The 22,892-nt window shown below is 52.8% G+C and overlaps 9 protein-coding genes across 9 annotated transcripts; 6 read left to right on the top strand and 3 right to left on the bottom strand.

Annotated features, from left to right (window-relative positions):
• Positions 1 to 1,720: 1,720 nt before the first annotated feature.
• Positions 1,721 to 2,784, top strand: NECHADRAFT_80433 (uncharacterized protein; the record flags this gene model as incomplete). Its single annotated transcript, XM_003051148.1, has 3 exons — positions 1,721 to 1,825; positions 1,875 to 2,493; positions 2,546 to 2,784. 3 exons carry the CDS (start codon positions 1,721 to 1,723, stop codon positions 2,782 to 2,784), a joined length of 963 nt encoding a protein of 320 aa, XP_003051194.1.
• Positions 2,785 to 3,222: 438 nt separating this feature from the next.
• NECHADRAFT_41304 (uncharacterized protein) lies at positions 3,223 to 5,013 on the bottom strand (the record flags this gene model as incomplete). The annotated part of the gene is made up of 2 exons (XM_003050761.1): positions 3,223 to 4,153; positions 4,205 to 5,013. The coding sequence occupies 2 exons, from the start codon at positions 5,011 to 5,013 to the stop codon at positions 3,223 to 3,225; spliced, it is 1,740 nt and encodes a 579-aa protein (XP_003050807.1).
• Positions 5,014 to 6,536: 1,523 nt separating this feature from the next.
• On the top strand, positions 6,537 to 7,052 carry NECHADRAFT_106136 (uncharacterized protein; the record flags this gene model as incomplete). Its single annotated transcript, XM_003051147.1, has 1 exon — positions 6,537 to 7,052. The coding sequence occupies one exon, from the start codon at positions 6,537 to 6,539 to the stop codon at positions 7,050 to 7,052; it is 516 nt and encodes a 171-aa protein (XP_003051193.1).
• Positions 7,053 to 7,706: 654 nt separating this feature from the next.
• On the bottom strand, positions 7,707 to 9,756 carry NECHADRAFT_61163 (uncharacterized protein; the record flags this gene model as incomplete). Its single annotated transcript, XM_003050760.1, has 3 exons — positions 7,707 to 9,348; positions 9,397 to 9,613; positions 9,660 to 9,756. The coding sequence occupies 3 exons, from the start codon at positions 9,754 to 9,756 to the stop codon at positions 7,752 to 7,754; spliced, it is 1,911 nt and encodes a 636-aa protein (XP_003050806.1). The 3' UTR covers positions 7,707 to 7,751.
• A 2,077-nt stretch (positions 9,757 to 11,833) lies between these two features.
• Positions 11,834 to 12,920, top strand: NECHADRAFT_102651 (uncharacterized protein). The gene is made up of 2 exons (XM_003051146.1): positions 11,834 to 12,251; positions 12,316 to 12,920. The coding sequence occupies exons 1-2, from the start codon at positions 11,979 to 11,981 to the stop codon at positions 12,550 to 12,552; spliced, it is 510 nt and encodes a 169-aa protein (XP_003051192.1). The 5' UTR covers positions 11,834 to 11,978; the 3' UTR covers positions 12,553 to 12,920.
• A 1,374-nt stretch (positions 12,921 to 14,294) lies between these two features.
• On the top strand, positions 14,295 to 15,570 carry NECHADRAFT_80428 (uncharacterized protein; the record flags this gene model as incomplete). Its single annotated transcript, XM_003051145.1, has 2 exons — positions 14,295 to 15,334; positions 15,414 to 15,570. The coding sequence occupies 2 exons, from the start codon at positions 14,295 to 14,297 to the stop codon at positions 15,568 to 15,570; spliced, it is 1,197 nt and encodes a 398-aa protein (XP_003051191.1).
• A 607-nt stretch (positions 15,571 to 16,177) lies between these two features.
• NECHADRAFT_41097 (uncharacterized protein) lies at positions 16,178 to 17,083 on the top strand (the record flags this gene model as incomplete). Its single annotated transcript, XM_003051144.1, has 2 exons — positions 16,178 to 16,492; positions 16,622 to 17,083. 2 exons carry the CDS (start codon positions 16,178 to 16,180, stop codon positions 17,081 to 17,083), a joined length of 777 nt encoding a protein of 258 aa, XP_003051190.1.
• A 178-nt stretch (positions 17,084 to 17,261) lies between these two features.
• Positions 17,262 to 18,760, bottom strand: NECHADRAFT_69414 (uncharacterized protein). Its single transcript, XM_003050759.1, has one exon. It carries the CDS (start codon positions 18,738 to 18,740, stop codon positions 17,301 to 17,303), a length of 1,440 nt encoding a protein of 479 aa, XP_003050805.1. The 5' UTR covers positions 18,741 to 18,760; the 3' UTR covers positions 17,262 to 17,300.
• A 424-nt stretch (positions 18,761 to 19,184) lies between these two features.
• Positions 19,185 to 19,896, top strand: NECHADRAFT_80425 (uncharacterized protein; the record flags this gene model as incomplete). The annotated part of the gene is made up of 2 exons (XM_003051143.1): positions 19,185 to 19,326; positions 19,376 to 19,896. 2 exons carry the CDS (start codon positions 19,185 to 19,187, stop codon positions 19,894 to 19,896), a joined length of 663 nt encoding a protein of 220 aa, XP_003051189.1.
• Positions 19,897 to 22,892: the final 2,996 nt, after the last annotated feature.

Raw genomic sequence — 22,892 nt, 5'->3', positions numbered from 1 at the left:
CCGACAATCTGGATCAATGGCGGCTGCGTCCGACTGCATGCATGTCCAACCTTAGGCAACAAAGATGCTCGCGAATCATGGTGCGACTCCCCCCGCGCGATCCTGGTTCAACTCGGACAAGAGGATTCTCTGCCCCAATCCAGACGGACCGAGCCTCGTTTGTTTACGGGCCCAGCGAATCCCAGGGCAACGCCCAATAAGCATCAGGCTTGTCTGCCACCCTCTTTAACCCTTGTCAGCCCTACGGGAATCAGCAGGGATGCTTGCATGGCCGCGCATTAGCTCGACCAGTGATGGACCGGGGCCGAGACATGTTTGGCCCCCAACCCCTTGGACTCTTTCAAGCTCAAAGGATCTTCAGTCGCCCCTAGTTGCCCCGTTGACCGGCCTTGTTCCAGTCTGACGCGCTGCTCCAGGCTCCAAGCCCTTCTGCCTGAATAGTGCCGGTGTAGCCTGGCTCTCTGCATATGTCACGGCCAATGACGGACTGTCCGCTGCGCCGCGGATTCAGGGATGCATATCAGCGAGTCGAAACTCGCGATTTAGGAGTTTTTCGACTTCGCGACTCACCTGAAGCGATCATGCGGTTTTCAGTTGAAGACAGGAAATTGTCTCATTTCTGGACAAGTCCATTCCCCTAGCGTCTGGTTTGCGGATTGGTTGATGGCATTGACCCTCGGGCAGAGAACCAACTTTGAGTGTATCGTTGTTCCTGTGGTTCGATCTAAACGGGCGAATGTGACAACCACCAACTTGCTTGATTGGCTCATCCAGTTGAGTGCCTGTCAATCAAGAAGGAGGTTGGGAATGTGGTGACTTTGGAGCAAGTCTTGTCACAACTGGATGTCCATATCCACCGTGAAGACGAGTCTGTGGTCATTCTCGACTGCATATCCCACCTGCTTTAACCATCATCCCACAGATAGGGTCCCCATAGGGCTGAATTCAAGGCACCCCAAGGCGTCTTTCCTTCTAGACGTCTCGTGCCGTTGGTTGTACCGCTCTTGTATCTCTTGCAGTTGAGCCAAGCATATTTCAGAAGTTTCTGACATAGATGTACAACCACTACCTCAGACGCAACGTGCCACATGGGTTACTCCAGCCCACACTCGAGGTCACATTCTCTCGGGACTTCTTTACTTTCCGCTTCTTTCCGCGATTCTTTTGGGTACCTTTCACATTCTCGAGCGCCTAGTGGCGCCTCCAGTCTTGATATGGCCCCCTTTACTTGACAATTCGGACGTTTTGCCTGAAGGGGTATCTATACACACTCCGCCGTTTACGACGACGAGGCGATGACAAGACTGCCTTCAGTCGGCCGAATCAACCTGCGGGTGTTTCTGTACTGGCATTCGTCCAGTATCCACCTGTTGAATTCACGGCAGACTGTCATGAGTTGCGAGTGGCTCTTGGCCCAGACAGAGGCCGCGAATTGCTTGCTTTGAGGGCTTCTGCCTGTGACAAACTCTCCTGGCTGTGTTTTTGTTTCTCGCCTTTGAGTCATACGGATGTCCCAAGGGCGCAGTGTCTGTACAGGTCTCTCAAGATGGTGAAGCTTGCGTCAAGTGTTTAGGTTGCGGCTCTGCTCGTACTGCTTTGAGGCACTGCGTGGGAGCCCAAGCACAGCTCCAGGATAGAAACTATTTAGACCCAGAATCCCGCGGCCTGATGAAGCCTCAGTCACACTCTTCCCTACTCCTTCCTCACTACCCAAGGCATCATGATGAGAATAGCGATCGCTGGAGGCTCCGGCCTCGGATATCTCCTGGCCAAAGAACTCTCTGAGGCTGCAAACGCCTACAACGTTGTTGTGTTATCAAGATTCGTTAGTCTCCTTCCTTTCAAGACTATCAAGCTCCTCTAACTAGGAATAGGATCGGTCTGATTACTATGCGTCACTCGATGTCCAAGTCATGCAAGTCAACTACGACGACTTCTCGAGCCTAGCATACGCCCTACACGGGGTCAACCTCGTCATATCCATCGTGAATGGAAACGAACAACTCAACTTGATTAACGCTGCTGCCCAGAGCGGCGTGCAATACTTTGTACCTCGCGAGTTCGAGGGATCCATCGAGAAGCGGCCGGGAGACCCTGATCCCCTTGACCCAACATCAACTTCATCACAAGCAAGACAACTGTTGCGGAGGTGGGCTAGATCGTCATCCATGAAATGGACTGTCTTCTCTTGTGGAATCTTCATGGAAAGATTCCTGCCTCAGGGTCTCGGGAGCCTTACGATCGGATATGGTGCCAACCTGGCTGACCCGGGTTCCTACCTGCTCGACGTCAACAGTTACACAGCTGAGTATGTGGAAAAGAATGCCCAGGGTCGTTCTGTCCGCGTCTGCATGACTTCTGTCTATGATGTCGCCCGGTTTGTCGTCGCAGCGATCGATCTCGGGCCTGCGAACTGGCCTCGTGAGCTCACGATGCGTGGTGATCGGGTGACACTTCGAGATGTTGTTGGCCAGTGTGGAAGACAACTGAATGGTGAGTACCAGATCCAAAGGCCGTGTCAACACAAAAGCTAAATCATCTACAGCTGCTTTCCAGCTTTCCCAGTGGCAGCTTGCCGATCTACCACAGCTGACAAACATGTCCTACGAGCAAGGTGACTTTGCAAGAGTTTCCTTCTATCAGCAGCTCCAAGCAACAGTCGAAGGACGATACGACTTTGGACAGACCTCGCTGAATGACATGGTTGATGCCAGCCCGTCCGTTGACGTTCAACCAATGAGGTTCCGTGACTGGTTGGCCGCGTACTTCCCTGGGTCCGCCTAGGGGAGTTGTGTTTCATTAGAACTCACATTCTTTCTTGTATTACTTAGGGATGGCTGGACACGATTCAAGGTTATGTTTATGGGTATGTTGGTATGAACTCTCCTTTCATTTTCATTGTTTAAGAAGCTGGTGTTTGGATAACGCTGAGCTCGCGCTCGGGTTGGGATTTGGTAGCAAGACAATGCAATCCACTGCGAAGCTGGTATCGCAGCTCTTTCGTTGACTCATTTTCATTCTCTTCATCATTCTCATTATCATATCATGCGTATATATGACTCCTACGGCATGTGCTGCCGTTGCACCCAATCATGACGCCTGTTGAACTCCAAGCCGTCGGTGTTGAACATGACCCCCAAAACGCATCTAAAGTGTATCCCGCCGGTGACTTGCACCTCATGATGCTCATCTATAACACCCCTGTTTATGATTTTTCGCCAACTAAGCCTCCTCGTTTGCCTTTTCCTCTCCCTCCTCAGGGCTGAACTCGTCTCCATACTCCTCAACGATCCACAGACAAAACTTTTCCCACTCAACTTGCCATTCTTGCATCCTCTTGGCCTTGACACTATCACCAAGGCTGGCTTCCTTAATACCCTTGACCCACTCTGTCTGGTTCTGGTCCTCAAAGGCAGACCATCTGACACTATTCTCGGCAAGACTACCCAGACCAGCGAGACCGAGGTTCTTCCAGCCCTGCAGCGCCTGGAAGAAGTCGTGAGACATGCCCGCGGTATCCTGGCCAAGCATGGCGGGGTCATCGTTGCAGAGACTGCAGGCGACTCCGCGCGCAAGGAGGGCAGGGAGGGGGTGGGCTGTCACAGAGCCGCAGAGTCTGAGGACCTCGTTCGAGATGGGGCATGACTCGATAAGGATGCGCTTCTCCTTGACCATATCGATGAGTAGAGGGTGCTTGAAAAGACTGAAACCGTGACCGATACGTCGGGTTCCGAGTAAGATTGCATCAAAGAGGTTTCCGTCTGTGTCTGTTCCATCTCCCAATGTCTCTCCAGCGTGGAAGAAGAAGGGCAGGTTGACGCCCTCCATAGCACACTGCTTGCGGAACCAGAACAGCTCCGGGAGTAGATCTGACAGTGGCCGGCCCAGATCTTCAGCTCCCACGAGATCGTAGCCGGCAATCAGGTCAGGGAAGTTGATCTTTGTGGCGATGCAACAGTCCATGTTTTCGATAATGTCACGGGTGGGAAGTCGGCGGATGGTCGTCCAGATGGTGGTGAGACCCCAGAATCCCTGACCCTCTGGCGAGCTTTGGAAGCGCGAGACCTCTTCCCTGATGACCTCGAACATGTGGGTATAGTCCTTCTCGGGCTCCTCATGCTTGTCACGGCAGTAATCGAGGGGCCATGTGAACCTATTATTCAATGAGATGAGCAAATCGGATACATGTTTGGTGTTGACTCACCGGAGCTCTGCCCAGCTGACACCGTCTTCCTTGAGCGTCTTCATGAGATGACACAGGAATACTCGAAACATGGGTTCATAGTGGATAATAGTGGCAACGACGACGAAGCATTTGGCAAACTTGACCCAGATTGCGTCAATGCCGTGGTGTTGCTCATGACTGTCTGTAACTGAGAGGACGCATCTGCCCTTGAGCCACTTGAGGAAACCAGACCTCCCGCCGTTGGGGAAATCATCGGCCACCTTTGTAAGTAGTAGAAAGTTCTCAGGCTTATAGGAATCCTCCCAGATGGAACCGTCAGTTCTCTCCTTGGCTCTGTATCGGAACTTGAGGGCCGCATCCTCCTTCGCGGCCTCGGTGGTGAGTGGCACGTCACTCGACATGTGCATGCCCGGCATCTTCATAAGTTCCTCGAGGATAAAGTCAAAGTTAACCATGGCGTCCATGTGGGCGTGGAGGAGGGCACCCTTGGGCATGCGGCGAACAATCTTCCACAGGTCCGTCCTCTCCATTCGATCTTTGGCGAGCATGAACATCATGCCGGGGAAGAGACACTCGTTTCCAGCTTGAGAGAGCTCTTCCTCAACCTGAGGCGTCCAGACGGTGGCATTCTCATGGTCGCGGATGCGGTCGACAATGTCACAGGCACGCTGGGCGATAGGTGACAGAGAGGCCTTGAAGGATGTATCGGAACGGGTCTTTTGCTCCTGGGCTATGAGGTTGGATCGGCCAGTGAGATATTGTTGCAAAAAGGGATCAGAGAGAGAGGGTATATCTTGAGCGACCTCCTCCCACTCCTCGTTGGACATTGTGTGTTCTCCAGCCATGGTTGATAAGTGTTTGCAGGTCCGCGGCGAATGAGAAGGGACCTTTTGATATTGAAGGCGGTGATCTTAAGGTTGCCTTGATTACTTGAAAGGTTTAAAAGCAGCAAATATGGACGAAAACAGACGCAGGATATATATGTCGCTCCAACCCGGATATGGCAGGTCGGTGAAACCTGGATACTGCGGGGAGTGGGACAAGTGGAACGGACTGGTGAGCTTGTGATCTCACTCGAGATACAGTGGCCACGTTGTTAAGATGGTAGAAGAAGTTCACGATAGGGATAGAGAGTTGAGGAAGAAAATAGATAGAGTATCAGCTTGTGGAGGTACTAGGTATGATCGCAAACGAAACGGTCGTGGGGAATATGCATGCGTAACAGACGGTGAAGCTCTCCACAGTGTAGTCTGCTAGGGTCCGCCGTACTTTCCGCTTGCGTGCGTGGAGCAATGGTCCCACGTGACCCTGCACATGTCACCACCTGACACCCAACACAGCGTCTCACCAACATCTGTCGATCTCTCAGCAACAGACGCTGGTTCGTCAAATGCAGATCCGGCCCTTTGTCACCTCCAGGATCCCGCATCGTCACATCACCTTTGGCCAATCTGCGATCCAAGACAATGTCTCTGTCGGTTGGTGGCTGAGGGGCAAAACCCCATTTCTCACGACTCCTCTGCCCCATCTGATGGATTCTGCAGCTGCAACCTTGCAATCTGCCAGACGCTTCTTCCTGCGCTGTGCCTTGCAGATGGGCAAAATGTCACGAACGGGGCCCTCGTCATCAAACGGCCGACCATCCATGGCAGGGGAAAACAGCTCAGGCTTGGGGGTCTAGTGCAGCCATCCTACTAGCTCGCGCCTGTTCCTGAGCCGCCATTCGCTCTGGGTGCCTCGTCCTAGACTTTTGCCCTATAAGCGCGAAACCCATGAGGCTCCCAATGAGAATCTCCACGTCCATCACTCCTGATCACTTCTCGTCACCTGCACGACCCATCACAGACTCGAGCTTCAAAAGTCAAGATCGACGACGACACCTTTTAGTGATCAATGCCTTCCTTCACCGCTTGCAACCATTTGCAACCATTTGCAACCCTTCGTGTCCCATCCGTTGCTGAGGGGCTTGCTTTTGCCCCCAGTCCCCATCTGACTTGATTTCCCCTGCCTCGCTCAACTAACCCATGGCCCAACAGCATACGCAGGTCTCGGTCTGTTGGATGCCCATTCCACGCAGGAAAGCGCTCATTTGCGCTGATCCCGACGAGTCCGAGCTTGATGTGCGGAGAGACGGCATGATCAAGCCCGTCAGCGAGGTTTGTCAGAGAACTACTTAAAGGTCCATGTCTGTCGTTGTTGGTGATGACTTCTACTTCCTCATCGTGCCTACCCTCACTCGAGCCAAACAAGTTGCTTGACTCTCAGACAGAGCCTTCTTTTGCTCAACTCTTTCATCTCGCTTGAACCTGCCATCATCTGTCATCTCTGTTCCATCCTACACATCTCCAAAATGCGCTCCTCTGCTCTCCTCACCCTCTTTTGTTCCTTGGCTCTCGCCGCGGTCATCCCTCGAAACACTGTCTGGGATAACCACTGCTGCTTTACACTACATGACGTTTCAACTGGAGCCACCGTCCAAGAGAATGATGCCAATGGCTACCTGTTCTTCAACGCGGGCCAGACCGACGGCTTCTTCTGCATTGACTTGACCAATCCGTTGGACCAGTTGAGGGACCATCTCTACAATGCCTGTTTCATCAACCCTCCGGATGGTTCCGTCAAGTGTATCGATCCCACTCCCGGCTTTCAGTCGTGGACCCTCAAGAAGGTTGGCAGCGACACGCTGCTTCTTCATGATGGAGACAGCACCTTCAACCATTGCCCCAAGCCCTCAACAAGCACCAAGGGAACTGTGCTATACAGCAATAACCACCCCAATGTGGCCTCATGCAAAAAGACGACTCTCAAGGCCAAGAACTTCCAGGGCACATGCAAGAACTTCTCTGCTCGCTCCGAGGTAGAATAGTCGTCCTCCACGTCGTGCGAGCCCGGGGGTTTTCAAATCAGCCCCACGGACTTTTCGGTTGCTGGGCTGTGGCATTGTGATGCTCGGTCTCTTGCCCGAGAACGCCTAGCTGTCATCTCAGAAGACTCGAGTACCACATTTCACTTTGAGGTTCCGACTTTTTCTGCTCCTTTTGCGTCAAGCCGCATGACTACATGTGGTCTCTTCTTTCACCTTCCTTTTTGCAGCGATTTACGTCATGGTTATCCATGTTACGAATGGACAGGAATGATGTTGGAATCCCTGTCCAACTCGGCTATGGCTTGGGAACTTGTCAGTAAGGCCGAAGAGTCCACCGACTGGATTGGTGAACCTATAGTTGGACCGGTTCCTGGGGACCGCGTGTTGATTGGTACTTTTGACTGCACCGGAAGCACATTGGAGAGACCCGTTCGCCACATGTCTTTTCAGGCAACAGGCGTGAGTGGTTGGAGTCTCAAGTATAACCAAGCAGGGGTGGGAAACAATTGGCAAGATGGGGTTGGGGTGTTTGTTCACCTGTGTGCGTGAGTGTCGAGATGGCCTCTTATGGGATGATGGAATGGTGGTTTGCTACACTTGGATTGTATTTCTTCTTGTACACACTTTCAACTGACGGAGAGTCGGTTTCCTTATTGGACTATAATTCTTTCAAACTGACCTAAAGAACCATGACTGTGATCAAAGTTTCGGAGAGATGTCCTTCGCTGTCCCTCCGTAGACAATACTGATGTCTCGCGCAAGCTGCTCAGCAGGCGAGGTCTTTGCTCGCTTCTCAATGATGGATCTGTTCTCCAAGAAGCGATAGAAGATGTCAAGTGAAACCTCGTCTCCATCACTGGTCGAGTCAACGTATAGCAGCACCGACACTAGTAGATCCGCAACAGCCCAAAGGACCTCCCTGGCGTCTCCCATGAGATCTTTCAACAACTCTCGTTCGATGAGGTTTCTCAAGTCGCGCCAAGCGTTCAGCGGATTCCATCCAACAGGCTTTGGCGTCTTGGCCTGGAAGTCAAAGCCATTCTTGATGAAAGCTTCAAGAGCATCCAGGGCATCTCTGCCGCCCTTGGGATGCTTCAACGCACGGAGAAAGTCGGTGCTCAAGACGTCAGTCGTTCCCTCCCAGATGGGCAGGACGGCACAGTCACGGTGAAGACGGGCGACGTTGAGGTACTCTTGCTCCTCGTTGAGGAGATAACCTACACCGCCGAGGGACTCCATGCAGGAGAAGAGTAGCTGAACGGAAGCTTTGCAGACGTAGGCCTTTGTCAGTTGGGTGAGGACCCGGATCAGGGGTGGTGCGTCTTTAGCCGACGGCGTCAAGGCTGCAAGAGCGGGTGGCAGGTTCGCGTCGACTGGGTGCTCTGAAACACCCAGGACATGGGCTGTAAGCATCGTCAGAAGCATGAGGCCTCGATACTCGGAAGTCATCTTGGCCAGGGTCCTCATGTGCAGCGAGCTTTCGATCAGCTTCATACGGGCGCCCTTTCCGGCACCAATCTCTCGAACTCGGGCGTATGCCCTTGCGATACCCAGGCCTCGTCCAACGTAGCTCATGGCAGCGACCGAGGAGTGCACTCTGGTGAGGGTCAAAACGGTAGAGATCTCGTGAATACCACGGCCCTCCTGGCCGATGAGCCATCCTCGCATATCTTCAAGGACCAGTTCGGCAGTAGGGAGAGACTGTGTGCCAGACTTGTTCTTAAGGCGTTGAATGCGGACGCCATTGAGGGCTTCGCCGTTTTCTACAGGACGGCCTGTGGATGTGGTTGCTTGAGGGTCATGCTTTCTCATGGGAGCAAGGAATGTTGAAAGTCCACCCTTGGCGGTACGGGCGAGGAGGACTGTCATTCTCGAATCTGTAGCTGAAGAGAACCACTTGAATCCGTTGATGCTCCAAGGGCCAAGGGGAATGTTCTCGATCTTTGAGGCAAGCTTAGCTTCAGGAGTAGGTTCGTAGATTGCCGTGGTTTCGGTCAATGATACGTCGCTACCACCTGTACGCTCAGTCATCCACTGGCCACTAGTCCAGGCATAGGCTGGATCTCGGGAAGTCAGGTGGCTAAAGGCGTTCTCAAGAACTTTTGTCTGGTCTTCTGTGAGTTTTGCTCTCAGTTCCGGTGTGCGTAGGTGTGTTTGAAGAAGCCGGGCGGCGCCATCCTGCATCGCTGATGGACAAGTGACGTTTGCGCAGGATGCCGTCCAGAGCTGAAGACGGAGGAACTGGTATGCTCTGGAGAAGGGACCGTAAGGAGTATCGTATCCAGCGGCGACGAAGCTACATATCGTTCAGTCTATCGTCTCTTGGACTTGGAAGACAACTTACCCATGAGATAAGCCAAAGTTCTGAAGGCCACGCCATCCCTCACCCGTGACCAAGTCACCCTTCCATTGTCCAAATACATCACGACCAGAACCTTTGAGATAAGGCTTGTTCAATTCGGCATCGGTGATCCAGGCAAAGACTTGGTCGGAGAGGACCTCATCTGCCAGGGTTGCTACTTCAGCCTCGACCTGGCGCACGATGTGCTGCGGAAGAAAGACTAGCAACATTAGCAGCTAGAAAGCAAGAGTATGGTCTTTTCTCACGTTTAAAACATCTCTGGTAGGTCGCATCATCATGAAACTGATTCTGCAAAACAGGGGGCTTCTGAAAGAAGCCTTTGTCTGCTCCCGACGCCTCCATGGCCGATTATGAACAATGTACGCAGCATTACTGTAAAGCCTCCAGGCTTGACCTGTCGCAGTTAAGTAGAGTTCAATCACAAGTCGAGGGTTGCATCTCGTTAGGAGAGCCCGGTAATTTGTGGGGTACCGAGGCATGCTCCGCGCCGGGTTTGGAAGGTCGCGCGGAAGTAATTCCGTGCGGAATGGCTTCATGGGTGTTGCCAGAGCGGAATGAGTCTGGGGTCATGCGCTGATCTGATATGGAGGTGGGTGACATTATGAGAATATGGAGAGGTGGTTGGTTGAGCTGAGTTTCTTGAGCTGGGGTCTGGTCATGCTCGGTTGTAGGGGATCCTCTGTTATTAACTTCCGGATGAGAGAGGCGGCAGATTGGCTTGCTTGTTGTGTTCTGCTGTTGGTTGTTGAGTAGCAACGACTTCACCCCTGCCTCTACTCATATGTTGGTCGGCTTCTTGTGCTTGCGCATTATGAAGATGGGATAATAATAGCGGCCTCTTAAACGGACGTCAAAGGAGTACCGCGGGGACTTTACATTGGAGTCGCAGCTTTCAAGTAACGAGTTTGCTGTAGTCTAAGGACCCCATCACACTAAGGAAACGGCGCCAAGTATAGAACCAAAAGCATCTTATCGCATATACCGACAATTATATCCGGGGAAGGGCAAGTGCCGACGCAGACGGGGCCGCTGCTGTTGGATCAAATAGAACTGACTCTGAGAGTTGCCGACGTTAAAGCTGGCTCGGCCGAATCCGAATAAACCTCCCGTAGCAACCCATACTGGTGATGTTATAACATCATCCATATAAGATCGAGTGTACGCGAAATCACAGATGACAGATGCTGGGCCGGTGCTCATGGCCTAACTTGGTCATGGATGATGATAGCCCCTTGGCGCCACCGTGAAAGGTTCGTCACGATGCATTTCCATGATCAGTTCAAGATATACAATGTGGACTTTTTGAAGCTTATGTTGTCTTGGAAATGAACTCATGCATATCTCGGCAAGTCTTGGGCCGAACAGGCCAAGGAATAGGTAGTGTAAACGACGAGCAGCATCCCATGACAGCAGGTTTTACAGACAGGCCATAAGACAACCAGTGGTGGCTCTAGCTGAAGCATCCAGCTATTTGTCAAGCAGTGTCATAAGCTAGTTCATCCAACTTGGCAATTTGATATGCCAGGAACCATCGCTCTCCATAGTAACGTCCTTCTCAGAGCAAGCCAGAATATCCACACAATAAATCAAGTCGAGTCAAAAGGCCAAGACATATCGCGATCACTTGGCTCTCGTGCGCATTACTTCAGCCAAGATCCGATGCCGGCCACGGCACCTCATGCATCGGCAATGCTCCCACTTCCACGATCCTTCATTCTAGACCGATTCAGAGGCCTCACATTTGTTAGTCCAAGTCGAAATCTACGCAATCATGATGGTGGCGCAGAAACGCGACAAAAAGTCTTGATGCAGGGTCCAAGAAACGCTGTTCCACTTTGGCTGCGCCGCATGCTACACGTAGGCGGATTGCGAAATACCCCCATCACCAACTTTTAACTAGCAAAAGGATTTGTTTCAAAGAGTTGTAGCAAGATCAAACGCCCAGGAAAAAAGATCGTCGTCGTCGTCATAATGGCACCTTGATATTGCCCAGCTTCTTGTTCTTGGACCATGTAAGAGGCTCTAGTAAGCGTCTTCTTGGCGTGCAACGCATCCTTTATCGCATCCGGCACTTGGCTCATGAATGAATCCCAGCCAGAGAGTAAAGGATTATCCCTTGGCCTCGAGATGTGATTTGTCTGTTGAGCATTGACAAGATGTGTGTCGTCGAATCACACGTCGCCTTGTCCTGGTCCGCATGACCTCATTTGGGCAACCCTGGATGACCACGAGCCACGTCAAAGGAGCTTGAAACTACCAACCTCGAGGCTGTGGGAGAAGAAGAAGAAAAACAGGCTTCGTTTTGTTGGGGAGGGCGTCATCGTCATGTGGCATGCTTCTTGGAGGGACGCGTGAGTTACCGTGCGAGTCACATAAGATAAATAATCAGTGTGATCCTGTGTTGCAGCTTTCGAAAGATCTCAGTGTGTTCCACCAAGAGTAACAATCTGCTGCGTTGGGTTGAAAATCTGCTGCGGTTCATCCTCTTTTAAGAGAGCTCAGTTAAAGAGCCAGTCACAAATCACTCACATCACCTTTCACACCCTTTACTACATCTCACAGCCATGGCTATCGATCGCATCGTCAGCCTTGTTCTTCGCGCCGCGGAGCTCGTCTTTGCCGCCATCGTCGCAGGCGTCAACGGCGAGTATCTGCACAAGTCTGATGGTGCCAGTGCATGGCAACTCGGCCGGTTCATCTACACCGAAGTGGTGGCTGCACTGGGCATATTGTTCTCTCTATTGCTCCTCATTCCCTTCTCAAGCACCTTTATCCACTGGCCTTTGGACATTTTCATGAGCATCAACTGGTGGATCGTCTTTGGCCTTCTCGTCGATGTAAGTCACACACCCTCACCTTCACTACACCACTTGAACATCATAACTAACTGCTCGTCACAAGTTGATTGGAGACTCTTGCGGTCGCGTGTTCAACTGGGGCAACGTCCATCCTATTCACGGCGATCAGTGCGGCAAGTTCAAGGCAACCATCGCCTTCAGCTTCCTCTCGGCACTTCTCTGGCTCGTCTCTGCCCTCGTCGGCTTCTTCTGGGTTCGCCGCCGTGAGCGCACCGTCGCCCGCGCCGATGCCGCCCACTACAACCGCCGCAGGCAATGGTTCCGCCGCAGCCATGTCTAAGGGACCGCACTGACTCTAAACAAGCTTTGAGAGTTTCAAGACTATGTCCTGGTTTTTTTTGAGTTGGCGGCTACTTGCCGAGCCTTGGCGAATACCGTGTTGTACCTTGGGGCATTCCGATTTCCCGCGCTGGGCGCAGACTAATGGGGACATGTGTGGCTGTTTCCTTGTTTTCTTTGTCTTTTTGAGTTGGAGCTTGTTGGAATTGAGTAACGCAACTTTTGGATACCCTCAAGACGATGGACAAAGCTGTTACCTAACAATAATGAAAGCATTTCTTTTGTGATCTAAACAAACCTGCTCTTGTCTTTTCGCCTAGTGAATGAGCATTCGCCTCTTCAAAATCCCATCCTGATTATCAGATGCTGAAATTTTGAGCCCTCCTGATGCTGGTTCGACGTCATCTCTCCAAACTAGTGGAAGATCCTCCAATATGAAACAGCCGAGACAGCTATCATGATCTGCAACTCTGAAAATCAGAATACAAGGTTCTCAGCGGCACAGTAGGTTCTCGCCGGGTTATCAGTCCGTATCACTGTGTGACACGGCGGCCACATCCCGTCAAGGCTTCCATCGGGTATTTTCCCGACTAGACAGGCGGGTCGAAAAAAACACCGCCGGTATCAGCACCAAAATTGTATGGGGAGAGCCGCGGTGATTTCTTCGACCCGCCTGCTAAAGTAACCATCGGGGAGGAGAATCCCAGTCAGCACTTGTTTGCAAATTCCGTCTTAAACCCCACAACCATCGAGATCTCCCTCAGACAAAGGCCACGCTTTTCTCATGTGCCTGTGCAGGGGCACGGCCAACCGCGAGGTTGGTTGGTGGAACTTGGTCTCAGGCTTAGCTCTCAGAAACTAGCAAACGGCAAGAGGCACAGTAGCAAAAACCTCCGTCATTGTGGAACCCCGTGACCCTGATTTGCAGAGTTCTAGAACGCCCTCAGGGCTCTTGGTCTTGGCTTGAAAGACGGTCTGGTGTTTGTGTCGTGGTTTAGGTGCCATGTCGGAAGAAACGGCCACCTGTGGCGTCATGTATTTCGTAGCTTGTAGGCCGTATCCAAGTTTGGAAGTGCGGGGAAAACTAGGGGAGCTGACGCCACCACAGCCACAGAACCATCGCCACGCTTGCCTAGACCCCACTTGCGTCACTCCTCCTGCAGAATGCCTCCTTGAGCCTCTTCCGTCATGCTCACAACTGGCTCTCCGTATTCTCCACAACAAACCGCTTGGCGACATGACTGGACAAGCAAGAATTTCCGTTTGTGATCATGCCTCTGCTCTATTTACGAATCGTCAACGTCACTTCCCGCGAGGTATGACGCTACCATTTCCCCTGACCTGACCGCAGAGTGCGAACCGACCCGTCGCCCAATCGCACAACAAAGACAGGCTCGGCGGCAGAGGCTTGATGGGTAGAGATCTGTGAGATTGGATTGCGCTATGACGCGGGATGAGGTCGGCGGAGGGCGACAGCCGTGATGCAGAATCCCGGGCATTGCCTGCCTTGGTTTGTGAATGCCAGGTTTGTCAAACGCGAATTCAGGCATGAGGCAGGCGACATCGAGATGGAGGTTTCCATACAGATGAAGTCAGCTATATAAGATGCAAGACATCTCGCTGTCTACAGATCTGATTCATTATCATCAACACCTACAAAACAACAACCTCAAGATACCCAAAACCTCTTATTTCATCCCCACCACCACAAGATACCCATCACCTACACAACACACAGCAACCATGTCTTCTCTCATCAACAAGGTCAAGGAAGCCATGCACTCGGACAGCAAGTCCACCGAGCAGCCTGAGGGTACACACGGACCTCACTCCTCCAGACCCGCCAACACTGCCGATCCCCGAGTTGACTCTGACCGCGATCACCGCGCTGGCCACTCCTCCAACCTCACTGGCACTGGTACTACCACTGGCACTACCACTGGCGATTACTCGACTGGCACCAACTACACCACTGGTACCCATAACACCCGTGGCACCGGCGGCCCTACCACCACCACTGATGGCCCTCACAAGTCCAACGTCATGAACAAGATGGACCCCCGAGTCGACTCTGACCGCGACCACAGCCGCAACATGGGAGCCAACACTCACGGCACCTCTGGCACTGGCGCCTACAACGCCTCTAACTCTACCCGAACTGGTGGTATTGGTGGCACAACTGGTATTGGCGGCACAACTGGCACAACTGGCTACTCCAGCCGTGACACTTCTCTTCCTGAGGGCACTACCGGCCCCCACAGCTCTCGCATGGCCAACGCCGCTGACCCCCGTGTCGATTCTGACCGCGACGGCAGCCGCACCGCTGGTACTGGTACCTATGGCCAGACCACTGTTGGAGGTGGAATCGGCGGTACCTCTGGCACCTCTGGCTTCTCCAGCGCCGGTACTGGTGCTCACGGCCCTTCTCACACTTCCGGTCTTCCTGAGGGTTCCACTGGCCCTCACAACTCTCGCGCTGCCAACGCTGCCGACCCTCGTGTCGACTCTGACCGCGACGGCAGCCACCAGCTTGGCAACCGTGGTGTTGGTGCTGGTGCTGGCACTACCAACTACGGGTCTTCCACCGGTACTCATGGTACTCACGGTACCCACGGTACTCAGGGCACCAGCATGGGCGGCGCTGGCGGCGCCTACGGCACTGGCCCTGCCCCCAACACTGCCGGTCCTCACAAGTCCGACATGTTGAACAAGGCCGATCCCCGCGTGGACAGCAACCTCGACGGCAGCAAGACTGTCGGCCGCGACAAGACTTTCGAGCGCTCGTAAGTCAACACGACCCGGCTGCGAACTCTCCCCCATACAGAAGATCAATCCTTAACACTATTTTTCTCCCTGTTGCAGGAACGACTATGCTGGCAAGGACCCCACAGATGCGGCTCAGGTTCCCCCCTCTGTCCTGCAGAAGCATGTGCCATCTGAGATCCATCATGAGCATGATGAGCACGATCACACGCGACGACACAGCGTTTCCCACCAGGAGAAGCACCGGGGCCTGTAAGGAGGATAAGGACGAGGATACTGTTATGACCTATGCATATGTACATTAGTACTTCTTATGATGCTTAATGACTACTACCGTTAAACAATTGTCTGCTTTTGCTGCCATGACTGTGAACACGTAACCAATTAGAGCAATGATTGAAGTTCTACAACAGGTCTAAGTGCCTTGGGAATAATTGACGGACTTTCATAATTGGCTCTGATCAATACTAACTTTCGTCAGGTTAGGAACCACAATACCTATTTGTCACTTACACGCGATAGTATGGAGTTTAGAGCAATCAACAGAAGTTCACCAAGATTTCACTCTGTCATGCACATCGAAATATTGGAGACTTGAAGCGTGAAATCTACTCCATACTCTATAAAACTTGGCGTAAATACCTATTTTCAAGCGGTTTCGTGATATTGTGACGTCCATAAGGCAGACCATGAGACACGAGGTTGATCGTTGTTGCCTTATCTAATCATCCTCTTCCCCTCCATGAAAGCTACCCTAGACAGCTGCCTGGACCCTAAACTGGACCTTCTTTCAACACCACCACGACATTCTACTCACTCACAACCTCTCTTCACCACCATCATCTCACCATGCCCTCGCCATAATGTCTTCCTCTTCGCCCATCCCCCAAGCCCTCTGGAACGCCCGCATCCCACTACACGTCACTCACCCTTCATCACCGACCACGCCATTCATCACCAGCGTCCCGCGCTTCAGCTACCTCGCCCTCCTACTGCCTCGGCTGTCGGCCTTCTTCGGATCTCCCTGCTCCAGCTTCCACTTTGAAGACGTCCAGCTGAGGAACCTGGCTGTAGGGCTGCTCGTCGACCTTTACCGCCCGAGTCTGCCGTGGAGGCTGACTGTCAACGATGGAGTGGGGTGGGATATTGCGGATACGTTTCTTAACTGTGTAAAAGAGGTGAGCTTGATGACATGTTTAGCACGGCTGTAGTACCTCGATTCTATCAGTCCCGCCTTGGAATGACATCACACTGCTGTCTTTCGACGCTCATCTCACTGCCAAGGCCTTATTCTGACATGATCTCAGGCCGACTTTATCCGCAATGGCAACGCAAACCAAATCATGAAAATGTCCAAAGACAACACGACTCAACTCTGGAACGCAGTCATAGACAACGACTATGCTTCATTCAACCGCATAAACGGTAGACTTCTCAACGCCCCCACGGCTCTCAGGCATATTCCGTTGCGCATCTACATCCCAACCTCATCAACCGGCCCAGATTCATCCCCAACACCTTCAGAATCTGGTACCTTCAAAATCGTTCAGTCGCTTGTACCTGTGTCGGGTTCTGATCGTCGACCAAAGCTACTAGGGCAAGCGCTTAAGGAAGTGCTTCCAGGGTTGTTCCCCAGCAGTCGAGATCCCATCCTCGCTAGGGTGGTGATGCATGGTGCTGGAGTACCCTTTGCTGCACCCTTGGAGGAGTTGATGAGAGAAGCAGCATATCCCGATGGATGGTTGTGCCTTGTTGTTATCGTGTTATAACGAGTTACTGGATTTGGCTGGCATAGCAGGGCGTATGGAGGCGTTTGGGACGCATTTAAATGTTTACTGGAGATGCGTTATATGACTACATTTCTTGTAGAGCCACTTGAAGTGCTCGTTAGATGATTGCTTTTGGATACACTTTGTTGACGCAAGTCTCTTGACAGCCCGCTAACTTATACAGACGCACCGGTCAGGATGTGATAATAATATTTCACTATGTAAAGGTAATCTTCTTTCCCATGAGGCTCTTGTACGCATCGTCAACGGCCTTCCTCTTCTTCCTTCTGACCTCCTCGTCCTCTTCGATTTCCTCCTCTTGATCAAAGTCATCGGGCCCAGGAATCTGAGGCATCCAAGCCCGAATCTGACCGTCCATATGGGAACTGTATATGGCACCGATCGAGTTTCCGCCTCCCATGACAGCACCAACTTGACGTCCGCTACCACCTGATCCACGCCAGACTATACTCGTTATGCGGTTTCTACCCATTTCTCCTCCTCGTGTGCCCACGGGATTTGTCACACCGGGACTACGGAGTCGAGTTATCATGTTGCCGTCATGAAGATCGAGGATGAGGATCTCTTGGTCATTCGGCCAGAAGAGAAACTCATGTCCAGTGGAAAGACTGGACGGAGACACCAACATACTGACAGTTTTTGCGTGTTGGTTCTGGATCAGCGAGCCAAAGCTTGCGAGGGTGTTGGCTCCCGTGGCAGCATCCCACACTCGAATGCGACGGTCCAAACCAGCCGAGATGATGTATTTACCATCATCCGTCCACTGGAGGCCATTTACCGCATCATCGTGCGCTTGCGCAGAAGCTCTAAACCGGGGTATTTGGTCGCCCATTCCCGCAGCAACAGCATGATTCATCTTATGGATAACCCCAAGAGAGTCTTCCTGATCGAGCTGCGCAATGACACCGCCAGCACGTCGAATATCCCATATCCGCACTTTTCCATCCGCATGCCCACTCGCAAGGATATGCTCATGTCGTGGACTCCACGCCGTCGACAGCACAGGACCACCATGAGCCACCAAGGCTTGCACCGCAGACCCAGACTTCAAGTCGACGAGACGCACGTTGGAATGCTGTGTAGCACATGCAACAACGAGATGGTCCGCGATGGGGCTCGTAGAGTGGGAGTATATCGTCGCGTTGAGGTCAAAGACGGCCGAGAGGGCGCATCGCTGCGTCGCCCACAGCTTCAGCTTTTTATCGTACGAGCTCGAGAGGAATGCGTCTGGGTCGAATGGATAGAATGCGAGATGCGTGATGCCGTGTGTATGTCCTGGGAATTTCCCGTCGTCTGTGGACCTCGCGATGCTGCTCACGGGGCGAAACGTGTGGAGGGCATGAGGATTCGCGCAGGCCTCGAGGTCCCAGATCTTGATGCCGCCCTCAGCGCCGCCCGAGAGGAGAACACGGCCATCGAACTTTTCAAGAGCAAGGCTGCTGACACCTGCGGGATGCGCGCGAATATTATGGGCGCGCTCGTCGACGCCAGCCGGGTCCGATCTCGGGGTCCTCTCGCCGTTGAAGCGATGCTGAGGCGCGGGCGCAAACGAGCCCAGAAGCTCTGTCGCGACGGAGCGGGTCAAGTCTCGGGGGCTGAGGTCGCCCGCCTCACGGGCAAGGAGGTTGGACAGCATTCATCTGAAGTGAATCGCTCGGGCGCAGGGAGAACAGGGACGAAGAGATTCAAAATGCGACGTGAATGTTAAAGGTTTGGAGTTGAGGCTTCCATCGTCTGGGGTTTGATGATGTCAGCTAAGTTCTGCAAGGGGACCTGCCTACCGCTCGCTACCCCACAATTGACCGCCTCAAACTTTGGCTTCTCAGCTTCAAAACTTGGACTCTTATTCTATTTCACATTATCACATGAGATGTCGGAGCTCGTCAAAATATCTGCTAATCATTCGAGACTCACTTAAACGCCATCCTCAGCTGCAACCCCAGAACCACAGTGAATACTGACAGACAATGCTTCACAACTATCGATGTAAAAGTGTCACATGCATCACCACACTTTTACCTTGAAATAAGGAACAGCTGGATATCCTGATCAAGACCTTCATACTTACCCAGTCGGAACCATGGAGAGCCCGAATGAGAGCACACGCGTCGTGCCAATTCTCAAGAGAGACACGTCGAATGAGCCAGAGACACCAGAACCTGAACACATTCTCACCAAGACATCACGGCGTCGACATGCAACCGTCTATGACGCTGTAGCAGGTGATGAAACCCACTCTCACGCACATGACACAAAACTCACGGAAACCAGGCAAAGTCTCATACGAACAGGGCCCAGGGACAGAACCAGAAGAGCCTCAGTACACGCCTCGCCACCCCAAGGCCATCAGATACTCCACCAAAGACACTCCCCTAGCACCCGACGAGGTTCTATTCCGCCGCAAGGACGCCCCGGAGCGCTACTTGGAGAACGACATCTACTACGCCCACGAGAGGCGCCTTCCCCGTGGCGGGCAGGGCGTCTTGCCAGAGAGTGATCTCCTCAAAGCCATCCACGGCTACGCGAGTGCCTTTTACGGCGCAAAGGACGGCAGTCGCAACGGCGGCCCGGATGAGCGGAGCATGGACGAGACAGCACTCATTGCGTTTGGAATCCTACTCGAAGAGGCTGGCAGGGAAGTCCTCGGCCGCCGTGGCGATCTGGTCTTCACGGAAGGCCAAGACGACGACGGAGAAGAAACGGCGCGCCAGGATGCCCGCATTGTCGGGCACGATGACGTCGAACTGCGGAGAGGTCCTAAGCGGAGAAAGGTCGATGCCGATGACGAGTGACTTGCCCCGTCTTGTCTCGGTTGGCAACGGTGGGCGAGAGAGAAGAGAAGAGATCGCCTCCAGAGTTGAAACTGGCTGGCACGGCTCAAGTGGGCAGTGTCTGGTACTTTTCCTGCCCCATTCAACAACCACTCACGTCGAGGAGCGAGTCCGTGATCGACATGCCAGACATCGGGAACCCTGCCTGGTCCGTGATCATACCGCTCCCAATATCTCAGCCTATATTGACGGGCTTCAAATGGCCTGAGATGATTTTTTGAAGCACGATTCGGGCGAGAGGCGGTTTTGAAAAAAAAATCCTGGTCGTAAGCTCAGTGGTGGAAGATATATCTCACCGCGCTGACGGTAGACGACTATTCGACGATATTCGAGCTCTCTCCAACGCCAGCTGTCAAGGAACAACGGAACCCGGTATAACGCCTTGGATGCAAGCCATTGGCCCCTCTGAGACGTTGCTTGTCTTATCAGGATCTGCTTTGAAATACGCGGAAAAAAGCACGGGTGCCGACTTGGGGATGTTTTCTTGGCAAGCATCGGAAAACCACCTGACCGATACATAACAAACGATGCGGAGGAGATCTTCAGGAGGCTGAGTCTCGGCCTAACGTCAGGTTGTTGTTTCTGCCGCGGTTCTCGTGAGCCGCTCACTTGACCAGGGATACACCAACCGCCTTGGTATATAGTCGACGACGTTGAGGCTCGGAGACAAGGCTCCGGAGAAAGACGAGGGCAGGATGCATCAACAATAACCCCTAGGAGATACTAAATATGGGCAATAGAGCCTACTTGGCGTATCCGACCTGTTGATCTCTCTGAAGAGTCTGACGATGACGAAATACCCTGTAGTCCATGACAACACAGCGTTGTACGGATAACGGGCGTCGACATGAACCCGACGGTTCATTCAGCCTTGGCCATAGTACCTTGGCGGCGCAGCCTGGTCCGAACTGCTGGGTACCTTGGCTCAAGCCTCAAAAGTTTCTTTGATGAGCGAGGCTCTATTGCCAATAGTTGTTGGGCTCTGAAATCCCATCGAGATAGACTTACACCCCCAAATCAGGCTAAATGCAGCCTCGGATGGATGGGGGATCTTGTTTCAAGAGACCAACATTGCCCATCTTGAGAATGAAAAAAAAGTTGATTGTGCGTAACATGGACCTGGGCTTGTATTGTCGGTCAACCTGCACACCATCAATAATGATGCCCCATCACGGTGAGTTTCCAGACAAGGTGACCAACTCGACATGTTCCCACTCTTCCCAGGTACCGGCGTGACGTGTCTTGCATCAACAGCCGTGCAAATATGAAGCTAACAGAGAGAAAGAGAGATAATAATAATAAAAAAGTCATCAGTCAGACAGGAATGGCGCTGCACGCTCAGATCCAGCATCACACAGACTCCATCATCAAACTAGAAGCAGAAAACAGGCCACTCGAGTATCAATTTGAAACATGACCTACCATAGAGCATTCAAGACAGTAAGAAAAGGGCAAAGAACTAGAAAATTCTCCGCAGCGACGACCAAAAGGGCGCCGACATTCTAGGCTCGTTTCTCACGTACGGTAGGGCCACACGCCAACGGTCAATCGAATCAATCAATCCTCTGCAAGAGAGATCCATGGAACAAAGCCACCCTCGACCTTGGCCGCAAGCTTCAGCTGCCGGCACGGACCTCGAGATGACTCTGGCATGCCCAGTTGATTGTTGTCATGGATTGGAAGGAGGCATGACGGTGGGAGTGAATAAAGACGTACGTCCGTCGCATCGATCGATGGTTGAGTCTCCGCGGAGAAAAGTGAGGATGGGATAACAGCGTGGTATCGAGGACGGATCCAGTACTTGCTTGATCAAACCCCCCCCCATCATGGTCTTTGAGTTACTACTGAAGTAACGTCGGTAGTAGAATTCTGTTCCCTGTGAGGCTGTCGTCAAACCAAGTTAAACTCTCCCACGTCCGCCTTGTGATTCCACATCCCAGTCCCAGTCCTTTTAGTCTCATCCGTCAAGAGTCCTACCAAGTAAGACATTGGCCGCCGGCGCCGCCTTTCAAGGCTCGGCCTCTTCTAGGGCCTCAAAGGGCTCGGCTTCATCCATGACGGCCTGCCTTCTGCATTAGGGGAACGCGCGCGCGGCTTTTCTCCATCATCAGCTCACACTCGACTGGTCCTCTCACCCAAGGTCCAGCCCCCATCCCAATCCCAGGATCGACGCCAGTATTTCCTTTTCCCACCCATGGAGAAAACGCCACAGGGCGCGGTGGAGAAAAAAGGCCTCGGCTAGCTTGCGTCGACTAGTAAGCCTCGAAGCCATCAACACCATCTTTGAGACATTGCTCCTTCAACATCTGTCCCCTCTCTGCAGCGAGCGCGTCTTAAAGATGTCCACAGCGGGCACAGAAGAGGGGAAACGCAGCCATCATATCATGGACTCTGACCCAGTAACCCACAGTAAGAGAAATGGAGACATGGCCTCATACTGAGTGAAGGTTCAAGAATGGGCAAAAGTGTCCGTCGACGCGCGCACGGCGACCTCATGGAACCGAGACCCATGTCCATGTACGTGTTGATTGGGTTGAATGTATAGGTGCAACGACGTCGTCGCTGTAGCTGCTCAACACTCTGTTGCATCCTGAGCCCAAGTGCCTCAGAAGCTGCACGTACGCCTGCGCGCACGCCCGCGCCGTTGCTGCCCTCCCCACACGTTGACGCCGTTTCTTGACTGCGCTCAGACACTGACATGGATGAGAGAGCGTTAAGTTACTGGCGTCGGCGCGGATGGGGGAACTTGCATCACCAACACGTGTGACGAGTGCAACACCAAACGCTGGCCACACAACCATAGACAAGACAGGACTGGGCCGTCTAATTGGGGCTCTTCGGGTTGAGTGCGATGCGATGCGATGTGATGCATTGCACTACGCCCTGGCTTAGACGCGGCACAGATGCAGACCCAGATGCCGCTTGTGAGCCTCACATTTGCCCATGTTGCATCGCGA

This window comes from Fusarium vanettenii, assembly GCF_000151355.1.
Source record: "Fusarium vanettenii 77-13-4 chromosome 5 genomic scaffold NECHAsca_5_chr5_3_0, whole genome shotgun sequence".
In the NCBI taxonomy this organism is placed as follows: Eukaryota; Fungi; Ascomycota; class Sordariomycetes; order Hypocreales; family Nectriaceae; genus Fusarium; species Fusarium vanettenii.
This window is presented reverse-complemented; position numbering and strand designations above follow the sequence as displayed.

Excerpts from the sequence above, each read along its gene's own strand:
- NECHADRAFT_102651 (XM_003051146.1), top strand. The coding sequence starts at position 11,979 with ATGGCTATCGATCGCATCGTCAGCCTTGTTCTTCGCGCCGCGGAGCTC. Across the intron at positions 12,252-12,315 it reads TCTTTGGCCTTCTCGTCGAT|TTGATTGGAGACTCTTGCGG; the intron begins GTAAGTCACACA and ends GCTCGTCACAAG.
- NECHADRAFT_69414 (XM_003050759.1), bottom strand. The coding sequence starts at position 18,740 with ATGCTGTCCAACCTCCTTGCCCGTGAGGCGGGCGACCTCAGCCCCCGA.